This window comes from Pongo abelii, chromosome 7 (assembly GCF_028885655.2).
Source record: "Pongo abelii isolate AG06213 chromosome 7, NHGRI_mPonAbe1-v2.0_pri, whole genome shotgun sequence".
NCBI classification, from domain to species: domain Eukaryota; kingdom Metazoa; phylum Chordata; class Mammalia; order Primates; family Hominidae; genus Pongo; species Pongo abelii.
In genome coordinates, this window is record NC_071992.2 from 38,834,649 (window position 1) to 38,857,790 (window position 23,142).

The 23,142-nt window shown below is 37.1% G+C and overlaps 1 protein-coding gene across 1 annotated transcript in view; it reads left to right on the top strand.

Annotated features, from left to right (window-relative positions):
• The window catches only part of KCNU1 (potassium calcium-activated channel subfamily U member 1), a 164,146-nt gene that overhangs the window by 111,176 nt on the left and 29,828 nt on the right, over window positions 1-23,142 (top strand). The window contains exons 21-23 of the mRNA XM_054561100.2: window positions 15,392-15,488; window positions 18,989-19,213; window positions 20,613-20,802. Of these exons, the coding sequence (XP_054417075.2) occupies window positions 15,392-15,488; window positions 18,989-19,213; window positions 20,613-20,802 (512 nt within the window). The remainder of the gene's footprint in view (window positions 1-15,391; window positions 15,489-18,988; window positions 19,214-20,612; window positions 20,803-23,142) is intronic.

Sequence of the window (23,142 nt, forward strand, 5' to 3'; positions counted from 1 at the left end):
ATACTTGAAATGAATGTCAGCAGTGTCATAAGAGATGGAAAGGATGAGTTGGAAATACTCTGCAATAAGCTACGTGCACTATACATCAGGCAGTGTAGTGTTTTTCAAAGAGAAACTTAAATCAGTTAAAAATATATATTGCAAATTTGAGGTCAACTCCTAATTTAAAAAAATAAATATAAGTGTGTTGTGCTACAAAAAGAGATAAAATGAGATCATATAAAATGCTCAATCAAAACCAGAGAAGACAGGAAAGAAAGAACAAATGTAACAAATTAGAAAACAGTTACAAATGTGGTAGACATTAATCCAACCGTATCAATAATCTTTTCAATATGAGTGGTGTAAATACAATTAAAAGACAGCTATTGTTAGAGTTGATAAAGAAACAAGATTCGACATGTGCTGTATATAAGAAATCTACTTTTAATATAAATATTTGGACAGATTAAAAATAAAATAATGAAGAAAGATAAATCATGCTAACACTTATATTTAGTACCTTTTTTCTTGATGTCTATTGTGTTTATTATTAGTATAGCCACTACAGTTCTCTTTTAATTACTATTTTCATGCCGTTATTTTCCATCCTTTTACTTTCAACCTATTTTTGCTTGGAATCTAAATTCTGTCTCTTGTAAATGAAATACATATTTTATGAATATTATTACAACCTCTGCATTTTTATTAGTGTAATCTATTTATACCTAAATTGATTATGAATAATGAAGCATTTAAGTCTGCCATTTGGTATTTTTTATATATGTCTCTTGTCTGTTTTTAATCTATTCCACCATTACTGCCTTATTTTATTGTTAAATAGATATTTTCTATTGTACCATTTTAATTCTCTTGTGATTTCTTTTAGAGTATTTTTATTTTATTAGTGGTTGCCTTGGAGATTACAAATAACAGCTTATAGCAATATAGTTCATATTAATACCATCTTATTTTCACAGTACATAACTATTTTACTTCTATGTAGCTCTATTTCTTTGCCCACCTTTGTGCTATGATTATCATACAAATTACATCTTTATAATATTAACAGGTTCATCAACACAATCCTATAATTGCTTTGCAAACTTGTGTTTTAAGTCAGTCAAGATAATACGAAAGGATGGATGGATGGATGGAAAAATGGATGGATGGATGGACGGATGCATAGAGAGATAATACTATCTTTCCTATTTACCTGTGTAATTACTTTTACTGATACTCTGTTTCTTAATGTGGATGCAAGTTAAGGTTTGTCATCCTTTCATTTCAGCCTAAAGGAATTGTAATACTCTTTAGTATTGTTTATAATAAAAGTTTGCAAACAATAATTCTGGCCATTTTTCTTCATCTGAAAATGTCTCAATTTCTTCTTCATTTTTGAATAATACTTTGTTGGATATAGAATTCTTAATTGATGTCTTTTTTTTGAAAACTTTATATATGTTCTTCCACTGCCTTCTGGCTTTCATGGTTTCCAATGAGAAATTAGCTGTTAATCTTATTAAGGATCCCTTGTAGATGCTGAGTTGCTTTTTACTTGCTGCTTTCAAGACTCCTATTTGCCCTTGGCTCTGAAGAATTTGATTATGATATAATCCAGGTCTGAATCTCTTTGAGATTACTCTACTTAAACTTCCTTTAGCTGCTTAGATATGTTAGGTAATGTTTTCATTAAATATGTGAAATTCGTGTCCATTTATCTAAGTTTTCTTTCTTCTTCTTTCTCTCTCTCCCCTATTTCTGGAACTCCCATTTTGTGTATGTTGATACACTTGATGATGTCCCACAGTTTTCTGAAGCTTCTGTGTATACTTCTTCAATAGGTTTTTATTTCTATTTTTCTGACTGCATTATCTCCATTGACTTATATTCAAGCTCATTTATTCCTTCTTCTGCCAACTCAGGTCTGCTGTTGAGCTCCTCCACTAAAATTTTATTTTCAGTTATTGTACTTTTTAACTCCAGAATTTCCATTTGTTTTTTTCTTATAATCTATCTCCTCATTGATATTTTGTATTCAGTGCTATATTGTTCTCATACTTTTCTTTAGTTCTTTAAAAATGGTTTCAGTTAGCCCTTTAAATATATTTATAATGGCTCTTATAAAATCTTTGCCCAGAAAGTCCAATGTCTGGGCTTCCTTCAGGATAGTTTCTATTGGTGTTCCCCCCCCCCCGCCCCGCCCCCGCCAGGTATGGTCCATACTTACTCTGTCTTTGTGTCTCATAATTTTTTGTTGAAAGCCAGGCATTTTAAATAATGTTGTATGACAACTCTAAAAACTATTTTGCTATGCTTTATTGTATATTGACACTTAAATCTCTACTCAGTTAGCTTTATGGTCAGCTAATGTTTGCACTGAGATTTCCTTAAATGTCTTGAACTGATAAATCTTCTTATATTTGACAAGGGATTCTGTGTGCATGTTGAGGTAATTACTTTGACATTTTAGCAGTTTACCTCTTTGCCTTAGCCTTCATTTTTGGTTTGTGCAGTCTCAAGATCAGCCAGAAGAGATTAGGAATATCTCAGGTTTTTTTCCCCTGGGTGTATTTACAACTCTAAACATGCACATTGTTTTATTTTTATTTAGTTTCCTACAGTGAATGTTTCAAAACCTTTTAATACCCTCTATAGAAGTCTGTTATTTTCTTTTGTTTTGTTTGAGACAGAGTCTTGCTTTGTCACCCAGGACAGCATGCAGTGGCACGACCTCAGCTCACTGCAACCTCCGCCTCCTGGGGTCAAGCAATTCTCCTGACTCAGCCTCTCAAGTAGCCGTTATTACAGGTGGGAGCCACCATGCCTAGCTACCTTTTTTTTTTTTTTTTTGGTAGAGATGAGGTTTCACCACATTGCCCAGGTTAGTCTTGAACTACTGACCTCTGGAGATCCACCTGCCTCAGCCTCCAAAAGTGCTGGGATTACAGGTATGAGGCACCACACCTGGCCCTCTCTATAGACTTCTAATTCTCCAGCTTTTTCTTTTGAAGATTTTATAAGTCTTTTTTTGGCCACATTGTTAACTATAACTCAGATATTTGCAATTTTAAAAAATTGCTGCTGATTATTTTTTTTAATATGCCTCAGGAAAAATTCCACTGAGAAAGCTCCCAGGCCAAATAAAGATAAGCCCTGTGAGAGTGCATTTCCAGGGAGCTGCTAGAAAGCTCAAATAGTAACATATTCTGTGAATAAGGATATTTAACAGCTTCAGATCTATTATTTTCTCTCTGGTGGCTGCTGGACTGCTGGTTTTTAGAGCTACTGTTATTGAAAGGCTTCTGATCTTGAAGGCTACTGTTGAATTAAAGATAGTGGAATGGGAATAGCACTTCTCAAAAATGCCATCAAGCTTATTGTTCTTACCAAGATCTCACCATTTTTCTTTAACAAATACTCCTCATATTGCTTCAAGTCTCTGGTTTATTTCCAGAACTCTGAAGATGTTGATTTTGATAATTTTTTTGTCAGTATTCTCATTGCTTGTGTGGAATAGTGAATATTCAAAGGCCCTAACTCTGCCATTCTGGAAGAATGCCCCTTGTAGTTACTTTTTGTAGTTATTTTTCATCTTCCTATTAAACTTGTAATGGTCCCTCAAGCTGGTTTAAGACCATCTCTTTGCAGCAACACCTTCCTTCATCTCTAACTTGACACTTTTAATCTGCAAGCCAAAAATCCAAAAAGCTTAGAAATATAGATAATTCATGAAAAAATTTTCCATTAACAAATTCCACTGAGTATTTGTGATATCTTTGGTCTATGCAAATGCTATTTTAAAATGGTGTCAGGCTGCTTTCTAGATTAGAAGTCAAAATCCACTTCACTACCTGTTTTTATATGGTTTGCCGTACAAAAGCATTGTGTTTAATTTGCAATGAAAGTATAGCTGTGGTTAAAGACTACAATACACGTTGATATTATCAAACTTGGCACTTATCACAATATTCCCAATTCATGGTAAAGCCATGGTTAGAAAAATTATAAAATTTTAAAAGAACATCTTAACACAGCAGAATTTGCAACCAAAGTTTGTTTCTGAGTGACTCACTTATTAGCCAAGCAAGAGAAGTCATTTACTAATGGTGAGTCAATTATATTGTGTTTGATTGCAGCAGACCAAAAAAATGTATCCAGACAAAATAAAAGTGCCTAGTACTATTAACCTTTTAGCAAAAATCATTGCTGGAAGAATTGAAGACATCAGAAGCAATATCAATATCACTTAAAAATGAGGAAAATAGTTGTGAGTGGTTTCCCTTGGCTTTTAATATGTTAATATACATTACTGATACAGCTTAGTTATTGTGTATTCAAGGAGTCAATGCAGAGTTTGAAGTGCCTAAATGGCCTCTGTGAATAGTCTGCATGGCACTATTACGTGTGAAAATATATTCAAAGAAGTTGAGAAAATATTAATTCAGTATAATCTGAAGCAGAATCTGCTAAGATGTATTACAGCTGATACAAACATACATGTGGACCAGAAACAGTCCTAGTTAGACAAATTTACAAAGTTCGTAAAATGTAAAATGCATAAAGACTATAGTCCTTATTGTGTTATCCATCAGAAAGTATTTTGTGAAGAATATATGAATTTATCATGAGTTATTGAACCAGAAGTGTCAATGGTGAATTTCATTAGCTCTCATGAACTTTGCCATTGTTAGTTCCATAAAGTTTTGTAAGAAATAAAATCTGAATATCCTGACTTACCCTACCACACATCAGTTTAAGAATTTAACAATAGTAAAGTTTTTTGTGATTTTTTTTGAAACAAAGTCTCACTCTGTCACCCAGGCTGGAGTGCAGTGGCACAATCTCAGCTTACTGCAACCTCTGCCCTCACAGTTCAAGTGATTCTTCTGCCTCAGACTTCCAAGTAGCTGGGATTACAGGCACTGACCACCACGCCAAGCTAATTTTTTATTTTTAGTAGAGATGGGGTTTCACCATCTTCGCCAGGCTGGTATCGAACACGTGGCCTTAAGTAATCTGCCCGCCTCGGCCTCCTGAAGTGCTGGGATTGCAAGCATAAGCCACTGTACCTCGCCTTTCGTGTTATTTTAAAAACCTGGATCAAGATTAAAATGTTTCTGAATAAGAAGAACTGTGCTGTCAACCACTATTTCCGAACACTAAATGACTTCGAAACTTACTATTCACTGCAGGTTTCATCATCTCTATTAACAAATTTAAAATTGAAAGTCAAAGCAGAGCTAACATGTGAAACTTATACTATCATAATTACAATGACAATCATCAGTCTTTGAATCACAACTAATATCATTCTTCTTTATATACTTCCCATGCTGTCAAAAGTTAAAATAAAAAATGAGATTACTATTTCCACACAAATTTTCCGTAGATATATTTTCTGATCTCAGTTTCAGCTTTGTCGTTTTAGACCTTGATGCAAGTGCTAAAAAAATTCTGTATTTCAAAGTTTACTTAACAATGCAAGTGAGAAGTTTCTACCTAAACTTTCATTGCAAGTGATTAATCTGCAATATAATGACATGCTAAAAGGCAAATATCAAAAGAATCTAATAAAATGCTATAAATGCCTTCTAAGCAATAAATATGCTCAATTATTATAGAATCTTATGCTCTTGGAGCACTATCGGTATATGATAGTACCTATCTGTGTGAAAAGACATTTTCAAAGATAAAATATGTTCAATTTTGTTGTTGTCAACCTTAACATATGAATATTTGCAATTAATTTTGATTATAGAGAATATTAACTATGGATGCCAATTTTAAAAATCCCTTAAAAATTATTTTTTTCATTAGTAGACCTATAATTTAAGAAATTTAAATTACTAAACTATTATATTTTAAATATCATCAATGAATATTTATAAAAACTTATTTTCTTTCTTGTTATGTTAAGTACCTACATGATATCAATTTAGCCTCTTGGCCTGAAGAGCTTAAAATATTTATATCTAGCTCTTTGCAAAATAAAATTTGTCAACTCTGTTCTAGATAGTTAAGATGAACAGTATCACATCAGATGTCTGGAAACAATAGTCAAAGATTAGATTTGTGATAATTTGATAAGAGCAATAATTTTCATTCCAAACTATTAATAAATGTTTTGAGTTTAGATTAATAGGTTGTTGGAAAATTGGGAAAAGTAGGGGTAAATAATACTTTTAAAGAGAAATTGACTCAATTATATAATCTTAATTTTCCATGGAAACAAAAGTAATAGTACAGCAGATAAAGGAATCAAAGAATAGAATGCGATGATCTTTAAGACATCTAAAATTTGGTGTGGTACTGTTGGACTTTTACTCCTGGAACTCTGAGAAAGAAGGTCCGTTCCTTTGAGGTGATCAAATAGAAGAGGTTGGAGGAAGATTTCAGAGAACATGCAGTTTATTTTCTTTTTCATACAGTAAAAAGAGCTTAGACATGATTGGGAATCTATTTCAATGGAGCTTTTGATATAAAAAAGAAAGAGATTATAGGAAAACATTTCTTCTTGCAAAATAATCAAGAAACTGATCACCAGGAAGTGAGATATTATTTATATTTGTATTAAGATAGTTTCATACAGATGCCAATTTATTCTAGTCTGTAAAAGCCAAAGTTGATTACCTAAAAAACTTTCACAGTACACAATTTTGCATCTTCCATTTACTCCACAAGATCAGTAAAGAGAGAGATGCATGTGCTTCTGCCTGAGTTATAACTAGTGGTGAACCATGGGGTGATTTTGTTCTTGCTATGGGACAATAGCAAAAAGAGTCTGAGTCAAAACTCACTTATCAGCATGCACAGTGGTTCCACTGTGCAGACATTTGATTATACATAAGACAGAATTTTATTGCCAAAAGCTGTGTGTATGTGTGTTTGGTGGTGATTTTCAAATTGTAGAACAATTCCCATAAAATTTATAGACTCATTCTCTCTTTCTCCCTCTATTGTAGAAAAATTCCCATAAAATTTATAGAATCATTCTCTCTCTCTCTCGCTCTCTGTCTGTCTTTTTCTCTCCCCCCATAAATGGCTGCAACTAAGTACAAAACATTTACAAGGCAATAAATGACTTCCAGTATTTCCCTCTGGAGCTTTAGAATAAGAAGTGGAACATCTAAATAGTTTCTTGATGCAACAGGTCTTAGCTTCAAGGAATCCAAATATGAATGTCACTAAGAGTCACACATCAGGAAAGCTGAGGACTTAATGACCTTTAGAAACTCCATTTCAAATTAGAGGTGAACAGAGCAGGGTGAATATCCTCCTTCTTACCCCTTTTCATTTTCATTCACCTTTAATTTAAAAAACTAAAGCATAGGAAACATCTAAGCATGAGTGCCCCTGCCTTACTGAGGCTATCTCACCCTGCACTTCTACGGCCCACTAAAAATCTCTGATGCTTACCTTTCATCCCTAGTCACAGCCCTACACTAATCACATCTTCTTGTTAAAGAACACTGTCCATAACCTTTTCCCTCCCACAAGAGACTTCTAATTTTAACTTTTCATCTTTAATCAAGGCATGCCTCCTTTTAAAAATAGCCATTGTGTAACACACAGACTGGGAGGACTCCATGTCGTGAGTGATCCCAAATGGCCTCCATCTCCATTATCTCCATTGCTTCTTGACAGGTCGCTGGTACTAAGTAAAATGTTATAACACTCAGGATGTCTGTATTCACAGGCTTTCCTCCAGTGATGGCTTCCAGATGTGAGGAAATTTTTAAAGTTTGTGGTCCTCAACACATCACCATTGGGTCCTTCCAATGTTTTCAAAAATCCATAATCACAAGCACACTATGTTGACTCCATTTCAACATTCAGCCACAGGGATTTCAGAGAAACTAAGCAATATGGATAAGAAGAGTTCACAAATAACTTCCTATTTCTAGAGAAAAGACATTAAAATATTCACATACCTGCAATCATTTTAATTTCCTCTGCAGAGTTTGATACCTACCCCCTGTATCCCTCTCTCACATACGTAAACACGTGTGCACCTCACACCAGTAACATTTTGATGGGTGCTATTGTTTCCAGTCCCAATTCCTTTTGGGGGTTATTAATGTTAATAATTTTCCAGGCCAAGCCTCCCAACCCACTGCATAAGGAAAGCATTTATGTCATGTTGAACCCTGACCTGAACTCAATCCCATAAAACCTTGGGAAGTGGATCAATACAGTGAAAAGGGAGGTAGTTTTCAGATATCTCATGCTTCAATTCCCCATCTCCATACCCCACCAAAAAGGAAAAAAGAAAAAAAAAAACAGTCTTGTGTCTGAAATTTGCATTTGTTTCAGTAATGCGTTTTAGGATTGAAAGTGTCAGAGTAACTGACTTCATTGTTCAGTTCCTTGTCCAATACACAAAGAAAACTGTATGCCACAACTGTCTATGGGAGGGAAGTATTTTTTATTTAGATCAACTTCTGTACTTACTATGCAAGTTGATATTTAGAAAGTGTTGGAGAGTGTGGGAAAGAGCATCTAAAACTACAACCTTATGCTGAAAAAAATTGGCTGAAGAAATTGCTTTCATGAGGATTGAGACTTGCCCTGAGCCCCAGGCTCTTCTGCCAAGGGCACAGACTCCGACTTTTATTAAAGGTACCTGCCGCTCTGGGTCATGTCTCATTTGTCCTAATGTTGTAGAAAATTCCAAATGCAATTTCCATGAAATATAAAGGGATTTAAATGAGGGTTCATCTGAAGAATGGGTGAGAAAGAAGGAAATTGTCTTTTTATCTTTCCCTTTTCATCTGGTAACAATTTATATTCAGAGATCCCTATACAAATTCACAGAAAAAGCTCTGCAGAAAAGCTGTCAGTTTTTACTTATCAGAAATAAAGCAAAGCTTAACAGACAGAAGTTTAAATATGGGCTCAGATGTGGGTTTATCTAATAGAAACTCTATCCTAGTCTTGCCTCACCTGGGCTGGGGCCGCTCTGATCTTGGGTCTAACTTCTAAGCTAGAAGGTAGAAAAAAAAATGCCTTCATGGAGATTTCAGATTGTAAACATTGAAAACAGAGGCCATGAGTTTGACAGAGCCCATCTGTAAAGCAGCGTTTAAAGGCAAACAGAACACTCTGCTCACAGCTGATCTGGTTTACCTTAGAACACAGTTTACATTCTCCTACATAAACTGAAATAAGATTATACTGAATAGAATGATATCCCGAATTTTCATATACCTCCTGTTAAAAATACCATTTACAGATGTTTTTTAAATCATATCTTTTATCTCTACTATTAAAGTTTATAATTTAATAATGACTTCATGAAGACTCTGTGTATGCAAAGAATCAGGAGAGACCAGGAAGCAGAGAGAGGTTGAAGAATACAGAGGCTGTTTATCTTAAAACATTTCAGGGCTGTTGGCCTCCTAGCTGTCTTCTCTGTCTTCTCTTCCATTAAACATCAGCAGAACTCATCAATAAACACAGAGGTGTAGAAAGTTTTCTGCACAACGTGGAAGGCTTTCTAGGCATGATATTCCAAGTGTTTTATTCTTTCTTTCCTCCTCTTCCTCCCAGAGAGCTTTTCAAATTAGCACAAAGAAGTATCGCCATTTGGGCAACAGAGTGACCAGTTTTAGCCCTGAAAGTCTCCGTGTCCTAGCAAACCCAAGCAAAGCAGAATGGCCAGTAGACAGTGTGTTTATTTTCCTCTTCCCAGATGGTTTCCTAAGGTTTTCCCAGATGGCAACCAAGGGGGCTTGGTGCTTTGGAAGTAACCAGGCTGCTGTCAATGTATGTCACATCCCATGAGATTTCATGGCAGGTCTTTTTAAAATTTTACCCGGTAAAAGAGTAACAGCAAGGATTAACTGGCCAAGCTGGATGCAAGACACAGAGCCTGGTGCCTGTTTCACTCCTCATGAAAAAGGAAGGAACCACAGAGGCCTTTCTAACAGGGAGGGTGAATTATGTCCCCAGTTGCTTGGTCCTGAGAGTTTCTTGGCACTCACAGGATCTCTTTTCAACTTGCTTATACACAGGTTTCTGGGGAAATGAACTATACAAAATTATCAATTTTTTTAAACCTTAAATTTCCCTCCAAGGTAAAATAAAACGCCTCATAATGAATAAACAGCAATGAGATGAAATCCAGAAAAATTAAATCATAATGTGGCCATAAAGATTAGGCTCAGTTTTTAATATTTGACTACAATATGTGTATAGGTGTGGGAGGGGGTATGTGAGTAGGATCAGGTGGGAAGAACTGATTATGTAACCTGCCCTTACATTCCCCAATTTTAGGTGATTTTTCCCCCATAACATACAGAAGTCATCAGAATTGACAATAAGTGGGTGTTTCCAAGTCAGGTGTAAACTGAATAGCCTTGCTATTTATAAAGTCATTGGAGAGAGGGCAGATGTAGCCTTTGATATACAAAAATCTCAGAACCATCAAAGGCATCCTGTGACACAGGATTTTTTTCTTGATTTTTGGCTAGAACTTGACTATTACATTCAAGAGACAGTCACAATGGATTTTTCAAAAGATTGAACCAAGAAAGCCACTCAAACTGCTGGACACGCAAATGCTTTTCCCTCCTTCTATCTATGCTAGAACTTCCTGAAAGTTGTTATTTTTGTAAAACTCAAATCTTGCCCCAAAAATATATTGCTCTGCATCTAGGCCAGAAAACTCTCTCTTAAGAATTTACAAGCCATCTGTGGGGTTTTAAGGAAATTTCAAGTAGAATGGTCATAAACCAGGATTTCCTAACACAGCCGAAAATGAGGTCTACAAAAGAAAAAAAAGGAATTGTAGAGGCTTTTTGAACTTTCTAATAAATATTGTGAACAGTGGAAGATCTCATTTTTTGGCAGATCACCTTCAAGAATCATCTGAGTCAAATCTGTAAGTTGGAGAAAATAATGATGACAAATTTACATTCTTGGAAACCATGCCTCCTGACCTAGCACAGTGAAACCTAGTCCACCTTCTTAATAGAAGTTTTCTTACATGGTTTGGTCTCTCTCTCATCAGGTGCCACCACTGGCAACCAAAGGCACAGGGTTTATTTATTTTTTCCTTTAACTGATAGGATTTATACAGGATAAGTTGCTAGGAACATGGGAGAATAGAAGTTCTATTCAGAATGGTCGCAGAAAACAGAGCTGCCTTTCCCTGCTGGAACACGTTCAAGTGACACGTTCTGCTCATGAGGCAACACGTTCTGCTCATGAGACACAGTCTTCATGCATATCAAAGCAACCCAAAGAAAAGCAGTCATCAGAAAGGAATGCTGATTTGTGTGCTGCTCTACACAGTCACAAGCGGACAGGCTGCAAAAACTGTTCTTATCCAGCAGCTTCCAAAGCTGAAAGCTGGAGATGGGACTCTGAGAACATTTCAAGGGTCATTGCTTCCTGGATGCTCCTAGACAGAAATACAACACGCTGTTGCTTGGGCAGTAAGAAGCAAGACTTGTGACCAGGGAATCAACCCCACCATTATCCCAAACACATCCTGCTGAAGGCCATCCCATGCAACTCCAACCACATTTCTTGCCAGTCGCTCCTATATACAAAGCCCCCTCCACCTTGGTCAGGCTTTGACAGATCTTTTTTGACCTGAATGGTACCCCGTGGCTACCTTTTCCTCCTATAGCATAACCTTTATGTTCTATTCCTTGCTTCCATGTTCTAAGACTGCTAGTGCTGAACATTCTCATAGATGATTTATTAGTCTCTTAGGTAGAGTATGTTTCTATGAGGATCCTGACATTTGCAAAGCATATGGCAGAAGGGAGCTTTAGTTAAGGGATGGTGATGTAAATTGCATTCGGTTTTGCTTTGGCAAGGACACCAGATGGATGCCTTTATGATGAAGTGGGTTTCCTTCAGCATTTTTTAAATATCGGTCTCCAACAGGTGTTTCCTTTAAGGCATATCTGTTTTTCATAACATTAGAATGAAGAAAAATGTTGTCTGTGACAGCTTGTATACATATATCACACTTTTATTATGATAAAAATGTACAGTGATTGATTCCCTATTCTGAGTCATGTTAAAATGTGCTTGGCAGAAGATCATCTTAAATTTGCCAAAAGGGCATTTAATTACCAGACCAGACTCTTCATTTATCATGAGGTTGGAGAGGGTGGAGAAGGAGGGGAAGTAGAGACAAGCTGAAGAAAGTGACCAGAAGGAAAGTAGTAGCAGCAGCTGTAGACTTGAGTGCTGAGGGCAGACAGCAGGGAACCACCTCCTAAAAGGTAACATAGCTATTTCCAAATTGTTCTCAAAGAGTCCCTGAAAGACAGTCACTACCAACTTGGTCATGATATGTAAACACATGTTCTGAGGATCCTAGGGAGAGTGTCTAGGAAGTGACTCTTAGATGGAAAGAGGTTCTATGGATGAATAGTATCATTCATCAATGCTCCAAATCCTGATGAAAATCAAGACCAGACTCAGGTATTAGCTGTGCTTGCTGGTGAGTCCCATTAACAAGCTTGGCATAAGGCTGCCATCAGGGTCCTGTCTGGTACAATTAAGAGAGCCTGTGGGGCTTTTGGAACTTGGTGTTGGAACTCATGGCTTATAGATATTTAAGTTGCCAAAAGACATGTTAATTTGAATGAACAGGGTAACCCATTTTGGTCAAGCTGACCTTGAAGCTTATATGTTACATCGTCTAGCTAGGCAAATGATTAGAATTCACTAAACCCACTAAGTTTATAGGTAGTTCTTAAGTGCAAGAGGAGATTAAGGATTGCATCAAGACCTTTTCCACTCTTATTAGGAATTACCCTCTCTGACTTTCCAAACCTGTTTCTAGTATCCCATTCCCCCTACCCTGGCTTCTCCTTCTAGATCCTCTCTGTCCTATTACTTTAAGTTTGACACTTCAATCTAAGTTAGAGTAAGTTCTTCTGTCTGAAAAAAAAATAAGATGTAAGATATCAATTTAGAAGCTAGCCTTCTTGAGGAAAGCAAAATTGCTTGTCATTATGTTGAGGTCTGAGTTTGGGGTCTAGGCATTGAATAATAAACTGTATTAATTCACAAGGAAACCCCCTAATCCTGCAGCATGAAGCGGAATAGATTGTATTTCTCCCAAGATGTAGAGTAAAATCACATGGGAGAACATTGTTATCAGTTACATCTGAGATGAGCAGGACTGAATCTGTAATGTGACACACAGTACAGTATATTCCAAAAGGCTGTAGGGGACAATCACAGATACTTTTAAATAAATAAATAAAATAAGTAAGTGTGTAAGTAAATAGTAAAAGCTTTTGTGGTCAGATAAGTTGTGAAACACTGGATTATACAATTTTTAAAGGATTTCTATATTGCAGAAATCCTTTTATATGCTGTTGTCAGAACCTTTCACAGGCCAAAGTGCACTGTGACTATATTAGTTCGTTCTCACACTGCTAATACTTGAAACTGAGTAATTTATAAAGGAAAGAGGTTTGGTTGACTCACAGTTTAGCATGGCTGGGGAGGCCTCAAGAAGCTTATCATCGTGGTGGAAGGGGAAGCAAAGAAGTCCTTCTTCACATGGTGGCAGGAAGGAGAAGTGCAAAGTGAATTGGGGGGAAGCCCCTTATAAAACCATCAGATCTCCTGAGAACTCACTCACTATCACGAGACCAGCACAAGGGTAACCATCCCCATTATTCAATTACCTCCAACTGGGTCCCTCCTATGACACATGGGGATTATGGGAACTACCGTTCAAGATGAGATTTGGGTGGGGACACAGCCAGATCGTATAAGTGACTGTTAAAGAGGGGCCATTCCTCTCAAACTTTGGTTACTCCTAGGATGTCTCCAGTTACTAATATACCATGGAACATGTGTTTTGCAAAAGGAATTGGTGTTAGAATGAGATGGACTTATGCCCTGGTAACAGCTATGGAATCTCAGTGGCTGAGCACAAGAAAGGTTTATTTCTTGTTCACATTACATGTCCAGCACAGGCCAAGCAGGCCAGGGCACTCAGCTCAAGGTGCCCACTGCTGCAGCCAGGCTAGGAGAGACCCTGAGAACTTCACCTGAGAGCTTCTCACTGCCTGGACCGTCTCTTCTCACATTTCACTGGACAGAGCTAGTCACATGGCCCCACCTACCTATCCCTACACTCAGGAAGGAAAGCAGAACTGGATATGGTGAGGTTGGTAACCTCAACTTCAGCAGTCTATTCAAATGCCAGTTTTGCACTTTGTTAGCTCTTTGACTTTTATCCATAAAATAAGGGCAGGTAGTCTTTAAAGTTTCTGGCAGAGACAGAAATGCTCACTGAACATTTCAAGTTACTTCCCATGTTCCCCAAGCCTCTAAAAGTCAGCAGAAGCCATGTGACTAATTCTGGCCAATGAGATGTAAGGAGAAATGAAGCGAGTCACCCTGGGCCAAGGCAGTTAGAGGCCTAGGCTTGGTTCTCCAGTTCCTTTCTCCTCTCCTGCCTGGTGACTGAGGAGGATGCATGTTCCAGATGTTGAGGCCATAAGATGGTAGAGCCTCTGTCCCCCAGGCTCCGGATGGCTGTGTGGAGGAGAGACACCTTTTCACCTGAGTAAAATATATAGAGTAGGTGAGAAGAAGTAAGCTGTGTTGTGTTAGGCCCTGGGGATGTTGAGGTTATTTCTGCAGTGTAAGCCTAGATTTTTCCTGGCTGATATAGGTCTTTCTAATCCTTGATTTTCTGTAATTTGACAAGGGTTTTCTTATTCTCTCACAAGCAAATATGCATTCCTTAGGATGAAAGTGGGATTTTTCAAAAGAACATCCAACCCTGTCAGGGATTGAATATATTATGAAACAAGCTTGTGTCTAACTGCAGTGTGGGGTGGCCACGGGGATGACATTGCCAAGACTTAGATCAAGATCAGAGCAAAGTCTAGGCAAATGCAGACCAGTGATGAAAGCTTTAAAAAATGCAAAAAGTATTTACTAAATCAGGATGTTTCAACAGGGACCCATTGAGAAAAACACATGGAAAGGAGACAGGAGGAAAATAGACTAAGGAGAGAAATATCACCCATGATTGAATCTCTCACAGCTATTTAAATTCTATATTCAGGTTCCCAAAACACTGCTCATGATATCTGCCAATGGATAACAGTATCATACAGTATCAAAATTAAAAGCAGAAATAACTATCTTCAAGGTACATATGATCTAAGGCAAAAAAAAAAATCCTGATGTGGCTTTTGCCCAAAATGCTTAGTGTGTCTTCAGCTATGATACAGTCTGGGCTCTTTGTGCTTTTCAGACCTAAGCCTTTATTCTAGAGTCTTACAGACCTGAGGTCATTCTACTTATGCTATTCTCCTCTTTGAGCTCAAGGCTCTGATGAGTTTTACATCTCGGCTTTGTTACAGAGGAGCTCCAAATAGTCTCAAACTAACTCTCCATTCTTCCTATTCAGGACTCTACAACATGATGTAGAACAAGATTCTGACCAGCTTGATAGCAGTGGGATGTTTCACTGGTGCAAACCAACCTCTTTGGACAAGGTGACTCTGGTAGGTGATCTTGCATCATCAAATCTCAAATAAGATAAAGCATTTCTTAGGGTAAATGATGTTCTTGTTAGTCATAAGCACCTGTCACTTTTCTTTGTAAACTGTGAATTTGTCAAAAAAAGAAAAAAACCCACATCCCTCACCAGCCATATGAATAATGTGCAAAGTAACACATGAGGCATTTGACAAAGCCTACATGAGCAATATGCTGGAATTTCAAACAATTATATGTCTTCAACTATTTCCTCCCTCCTTTGACAGTTTAGCTGACTCGGTTATTCAGAATAATGCTCTCCTGAAGTTTTGCTGTTTTCCTAGTAAATCTAATTAATTTAAATGCACCAGGGAAACCTACTGTTTACAAGGACTCTGCAGTCTTTTTTTTAAGTAAATAAGCATTTTTCTAATGTATTGGTTTTGAAATTTGGATTTTTCTGTAGTGATTTTTCTTAAAGTTGGCTCTACTTAGATTTAACACATAAGCCACAAATATGCCTCCTAAACACTCCGTACAACCTGGGTGAATCTTTGTAGATATTACAGTCATGTCCTTGTCTCTCTTCTCAAAGAGACAAACTAACTCAACTCACAGAAATGCCTGCAACTAAGATGGAAAAAATCTTGTATCCTAACCCAGGGTCTGGCACCTGCTTTCTAGATGCCCACCTACTGTAATTTTCTGGAGTTGGAAACTCAAGTATAATCTTAGTGGTTTACATTACAAGTAGTAGCTGATAAATTTAACAAATAAAAATGATTGCTTGCATGCTGTATGAAACCTATATATATTTTTTCATATATGACTAATTGATACTTATATATATTTTCTTGCTTTCCAAAAGTAGTTTAGTTCACTTTTTTTGATAGATGCACACATGCATACATACACATCTTTGTGGCTCAGCGCCAGTGTCCTGACAGAATATATTTCAACTTTTGTAAAAGCATGATCCATCATTTGATCAGAAACACGAAACTGTCAGAACTGTCATACCAACTGGAAGACTATTAGGGTTGCTGAAACTCACCATTTTAGCAATTATGCCTTATTCTGAACTATACAAAAATAAACATCCGTTGAGCAGGAAGCCAAACATATTTTCAGTGGGAGGCAAATCTTTAGAAAGGTCAGGAAGTTGATTGCAGATTGAGACATTTGAGACCAAAGGATGGAAATAGCAGAAGTTTTATTAAATCGTATTTATTAAGAATGCAGACAGGTTGCCATGATTGATATTTCCCTTATGATACTTGATATGGAATATAGTTCAGAATACCAACTGGGTCTTTTGTTAAGTTTAGGATGCCTTCTAGCTTTAAAACTGGTAAGGAATTTGAAATGTGTGCCCCTAGGAAAGAAATATCTGGATTGCAAAATTCGGGGTGTCTTTAAACTTGGTTTCATTTGCAAAAGGGTCAAGTAGAAATGATCAATTTAAGTTACCTTGAACAAATAAGACACCCTCTCCTTCCTCCAATAGCCACCATCTTTCTTAATCAGGAGACAGTTTTGTGCCACAGTTTCTTGGAGAAATTGCCTCTCTAGCTGTGCCCATTAATGCACTCGGCCATGTATCTTGTTTCTAATTGTTTAGTTCTACTCAGAAGAGCAATTGTTGGACTTTAGACATGTTACATTAAATACCGTCAGAGGCTTCACTATTCAAATTAAAACTAATCGGATTAGCTAGAGACAATTATTTAATAGATTTGGTTAAGATTCATATCACTCTAGGAAGGCTCTCCAGACAAGTAGCTTTATTTCCCCTCACAGGGAGATCTCTCTTGGAAGGAGGGTACAGTACAGTATTTCCCAGTATATGTTAATTTGGTAAACTTTAATTGTTGAAATGTCAGATGTTACTTATTTATTCTGTTAGACTTCATCAATGCCTGTTTCATAGAAGATTGCCATTTAACCCAGCAAAGGACTGGCATAAAGAAGAATGATATATCCATTTGAAGTATTCTGAGTCTTTGTGTGTCTAGGAATGCAGGGAATGCTCATGCTGAAAATTAAACTTACTCTGTACCAGCTTCTAAATGTCCTCCTTTGAAAATATAGAAATTCAATAACTTTTAGATTTGATTGATAGTTATTGAACAACTTTTAGTGAGTTAAGAAATAAACACTTTGAATATATAATGTCCTACAACAAAATTAAGTCTTTGGGGTTTTTTTCCATTTTAAACACAAAGAAATTTAGAACCAGAGAGGTTAAGCAATTTGCTCAGTCATATAGCTAACAATAGAACCAGAATACAAAATCATGTCTTCCGACTCCGAGTCCAGGGTTCTTTCTGTCACATCCCACTGCTGTTAAGAGGAGACATTAGCCATGCTCTGAAAGAAACCACACATAGGCTTACAATAAGTTTCCCACAGGAATATCATTCTTTAAAAGTTACATTTATTGTTTTTATGAGTCTCTATGACTGTGGGAGAAACTTAAATATATTCCATGCATATTCTTTTGTTTTCAACTTAGAGACACAGGGGCAATGTTAACAATTGGCAATGCTGATAGTAGTATGAGACATATTCAAATGTTTGAGATCAAATGAAATTTTTTTTATTATACTTTAAGTTCTATGGTACATGTGCACAATGTGCAGGTTTGTTACATATGTACATATGTGCCATGTTGGTGTGCTGCACCCATTAACTTGTCATTTACATTAGGTATATCTCCTAATGCTATCCCTCCCCCCTCCCCCCACCCCACGACATGGATGAAGCTGGAAACCATCATTCTGAGCAAACTATCACAAGGACAGAAAACCAAACACCACATGTTGTCACTCATAGGTGGGAACTGAACAATGAGAACACTTGGACACAGGATGGGGAAATGAAATTTTTATAATATTTTTTTTCTTGTATGCACTTTGCGTGATGAATTTCCTTGATGCAGGAGTCTATAGAATCAGTTCAGTATATTCAACTGAACCATATGAAATTGCCATTGTTCAACCATTTTTGACCCATAAAAAGGTAAATTCATGTGGTTCAAACTAATGAATGAAAACCCACTTAATACTGCAATATGTTATACAGCTTGCTGTAATTTTCAGGACTCACTAGAAGACATAATTTAGCATTGAATTTGGAATGTCTTAGGCTTTCACTGAATTTTACTATGGCACATACAAGGCTAAAAATGTGTAATAAAAATCAAGAAATACTTTCTCCATTTGGTCCAATGATTTCACACCCTGAGGAATGATGCTAATCTGAGTTTTAGTTGATGCATTCCAAGCTAATAGAAAACTAGAAAGAAAGTGAAATAAAAAGAAATTCCACAAAAAAGTAAAAGGTGTAATTGCACCACTTGTGCATGAGTTCTCTTTTTTATAAACAATTTGCAAAATTATATTCACCTTATGAAAGTAGAGCTGTGGATGTACCTAGAAGAACTGGGAGGAGGAGAGGGGGCCTACTTGGAGGGATTCTCATCTTGTTTATGAAAATGACCAGACTCTGGCATCCTTATCCTTAGAAACGAACTGGCAAGTCAAAACATAAGTTTCAGAACCATATTGTAGCATGTGTATTTGGAGATGCCCACTCAGCCCTGATGGGGCTTCGGAACTTTGTAATGCCCTTGAGAGCCAGCAACTATACCAGGAAGGAGCTGAAAGACATAGTGTTCATTGGGTCTCTGGACTATCTACAGAGAGAATGGCGATTCCTCCGGAATTTTCCCCAGATATACATTCTGCCTGTAAGTATCATATAAGGAAAAGTTAATATTTATAAGGATTTCGATATTAATAGGACTAGAATTAATAATGATAATAATATTGCAGTTCTACAGTGCTTGCCAGATGCCAGAAACTTTTCTAAATATTTTACCTATATTAATTCATTTAATCTCAAAACCACCCTATGGGGTAGGTATTAAATTTATTGAACTTTAAGCATGGGAAGAGTAAGTAACTTGACCAAGATTTCACAGCCAGTAAGTAACTAACAAAATTAAGATTTAAATCCAGATATTGTGGCTCTTGAGTTAATGGTCGAATCACCATGTTTTATGGTCTTTGTACAAATAAGAGTTTCTCTGCATTTCTGAGTCAGATTATAATTTAATGGCTACACCTAAGCTAATACTGGCCAGCATTTGTGCTCTAGCTTTTTCGTCTTTTCTGGAGACATTTTATATGGACCATATAATGCCACATGGTCCCTGATAGCGGTATGGAGAGGAGGGATTTTGCTTGTGTGGTATTGCTGTTGCAACTATATTTTCCCTGAACTTGCATAGATCTATGTCCCACTCTATGTCACAATTTCGCTGGTTGAGGAGTCCATTATGTACACTGTGAAATGCACCAAAGCATTTCATTTTCATGAGATACGCACCAAAGCATTTTCATAATGCTGGCAATATATTTGAAAGTAATGGCAAAAACCATGGTTACTTTTGCACCAACCTAATGTAAGGAATAGTTTTCAAATTTCAAAAATAATTATCTCAAGAAGCAAATTGCATTTGCTTTTTTAAAAAGCCACTGTAAGTTTCCCTGTACTACCACTCCTGCTTAAGTCCATTGAAAAGAAGAAAAAAAAGAGCAAATCTGATCCAGCTAGTGTTAGGAATTAACACTATATTAGACTCCAACCTACCGGAATACAGTACCAGACTGATCTCTGTTTTTCCACCAAAGAAAGAAGCGACTGCCACTTTGCTAGTTAACCCACAGAGTACAAGTAGGGCCAGGTGTTTGTACTAGCAATATTGTAAGGATGCACATTTTGCCTCTAGATCCATAACCTCTCTTTTTCTGAATTTTTTTCCTCATCACTGTTACCCTGACCCTACTCTCTTCTTCCATCTGAGTCAGTGGCACAGACTTACGTTCCTCCCTCCCCACTCTCCTCTGTCTCATCCAAACTTGCTTTCAGGAAAGAATCTATGAAATTTATTCACACTAAAATATTAATGTTTGATGAGGTTAAATGTGTCAGATATGAGGTAACTAAGTTTTAAAATCAAGTCAGTGAAAGTTGGAGCTCAAAGCTCAAAAATTACATCAATCACAAAGAGCCACCACCATGAGCCATGATATAACATCCCTCCATCAGACAAATGCCTCCTCTCTCTGTTTTCCTCTCATTAGGGATGTGCACTTTATTCTGGAGACCTCCATGCAGCCAACATAGAGCAATGCTCCATGTGTGTTGTCTTGTCCCCCCCACCCAAGCCATCTAGCAGCCAGAGTATGGTAGACACAGAAGCCATCATGGCAACCCTCACCATCGGATCCTTGCAAATTGACTCCTCCTCTGACCCATCACCCGCAGTGTCAGGTGAGAACAGCACCCCTGAAAAGAAGAAACTAGGATGTATGGGAAAAGAAAAGAGAATTAACTCCTCTTCGAAGTGTTTTAATTATGGGGAGCAGGAGGGTGGGACAGATGTCCTCTGAGGTCCCTTCCAATCCTGAGAATCCTACAGTAGAAACAGCCCGCAGTTCAGTGCTCTGGAATTCTAAGTCAAATGGATAATGGCGTGCATCTTCTAAATGGAATGCACTTAACACAGTTTTTTTAATTTTTAAGGAAAAACTATCACAATTTTGAAGTGTTATCATTTTTGTTGTTATGATCAGTGAACATAGTATGTGGTATATTACTTTAATTAATGAGGTACTACTATAGTTATTATTATTATGAAATTCTCATTGAATCTTATAGATCTAATGCAATCAAATTCAAATTGTTAGTTTTGTGGTTGAGAGAATGAAACATGAGTCTCTTTTACTTTTTGAGATGATTTCAGTATATGAATTTTAGAAGACTAACATCTTTTCTAACATTCATAGACTAAAACCGTCATACTGCAACTTCAGACTAGAAAGAGATGGTGAGGGAGATGCAAGGGTCTTTCCAGGATGGGGATCATGTCTTTTTTCCCTTTGTGTTCCTCTCAGTGCCTATTGCAATTACTGTCATTCGGTTGATGTTTAACAAATACTTGTTGAATTGCAGCAAATGAGCTGTGACACCTGAGGAGCTTCCACACATTTCACTATGCCCAAAATGTGCCTATGGTCAATCCCCATGCAAAATTGTGATTTTCCTTCTCCGTCAAAAAGGGAAAAAGCTTATACATTAGTCTATTTCTAAAAATTGACTACCATCCCCTCAACCTAATCTAAAAGTACTATTACTGAAGAATTTTCTGTATCTAAAACAGATTTCCAATTCTAGAAATGAAAGTAAGTCATGACTGGAATCCCCTGGATCAAGCTATGTTCCTTGGGAACAATTGATTCTCTGTATCAAGATCAGGTACTCAATCCTTGGGTCATGCAGCCTCTGACTGCAGCTGCCCCACTTTGCATGGCACTTGAAGAGGTTAGCATTGAAGGCATTGCAAGGCTTTTCATGATAATGGCTGTCGATAACAATGTTCATGATTCAAACTGGGAATCCAAAAATCTCTCTCTGACTCCTAGACACTGTTGCTATGCAAGAAAATATAAGGTTATTGGCACAAAGGAATAAAACAGTAATCTAATCTTTGGAGGGCAAACTAAGCCAGCTATTAGACAGACCTTCACTAAGCAACCAATCCTGACCCAGAGACTAGGTTTTCAGGGTGTTTTCCAAAGCAGAGCTAATAACAAGGCACTTCATGAATATCAAAATGCCATTAACAGCCAGACTCAGGAGGGGTGAGCCCTACCTCTGCTGAGCAAATCTGAAGATTCATAAAAGTGCTGTTTTGTTCTGCCATAGGAATCCTTAGCTTAGCAGTTAGGGTCACTTCTTGGATTCATTCATCATTTGTGTGTGTGTGTGTGTGTGTGTGCATGTGCATGCTTGTAACTGTCCATAATTGGACAAAGAAGAAGTATTCACTTTAAAAGCAGTATAGGCAGGGCGCGGTGGCTCACACCTGTAATCCCAGCACTTTGGGAGGCCGAGGCGGGGGGGATCACAAGGTCAGGAGATTGAGACCATCTTGGCCAACATGGTGAAACCCTGTCTCTACTGAAAATACAAAAATTAGCTTGGTGTGGTGGCACATGCCTGTAATCCCAGCTACTCGGGAGGCTGAGGCATGAGAATCGCTTGAACTCATGAGGCAGAAGCTGTAGTGAGCCGAGATCGTGCCACTGCACTCCAGTCTGGTGACAGAGCAAAAAAAAAAAAATGCTTATAAATCCATATACAAATGAAAATCCATGCACAATATAAGCCCAGGATAACTGACAACACTGTAAGTCATTTAGTTGATGGTCTAGGTGACTAGTTCTTCCTGTTATTACTATTATTGAAATTTCACCTTCTTTATGGACTAGACAAAACATAAACCTATGATTCTAATTTTAGTTTCCTTTATATCTAGTGATTTTCCTACTTTATTCATTCAATCAACAAAAAAATATTGATTTTTTTATGATGTGTCGGATACTCTGTTACAGGCAAGAAGGTTGCCCTTAAAGGAGGAGCTGACTGGTTTTTGGGGAAGGAGGTTGAGGAAAGAAGGAAAAAACATTGGAAAGGCAAAGAGAAAAGGAAGGAATGTCAAAGTATTTGAATCATTATGAGTATGAATGTGCTTATGTGAAAAGATGAAAAGAAAAGGTTAGAGAAGAATGTGCTGAGTTGGGCTTGTTTGGATGGGATCACACCCATTTG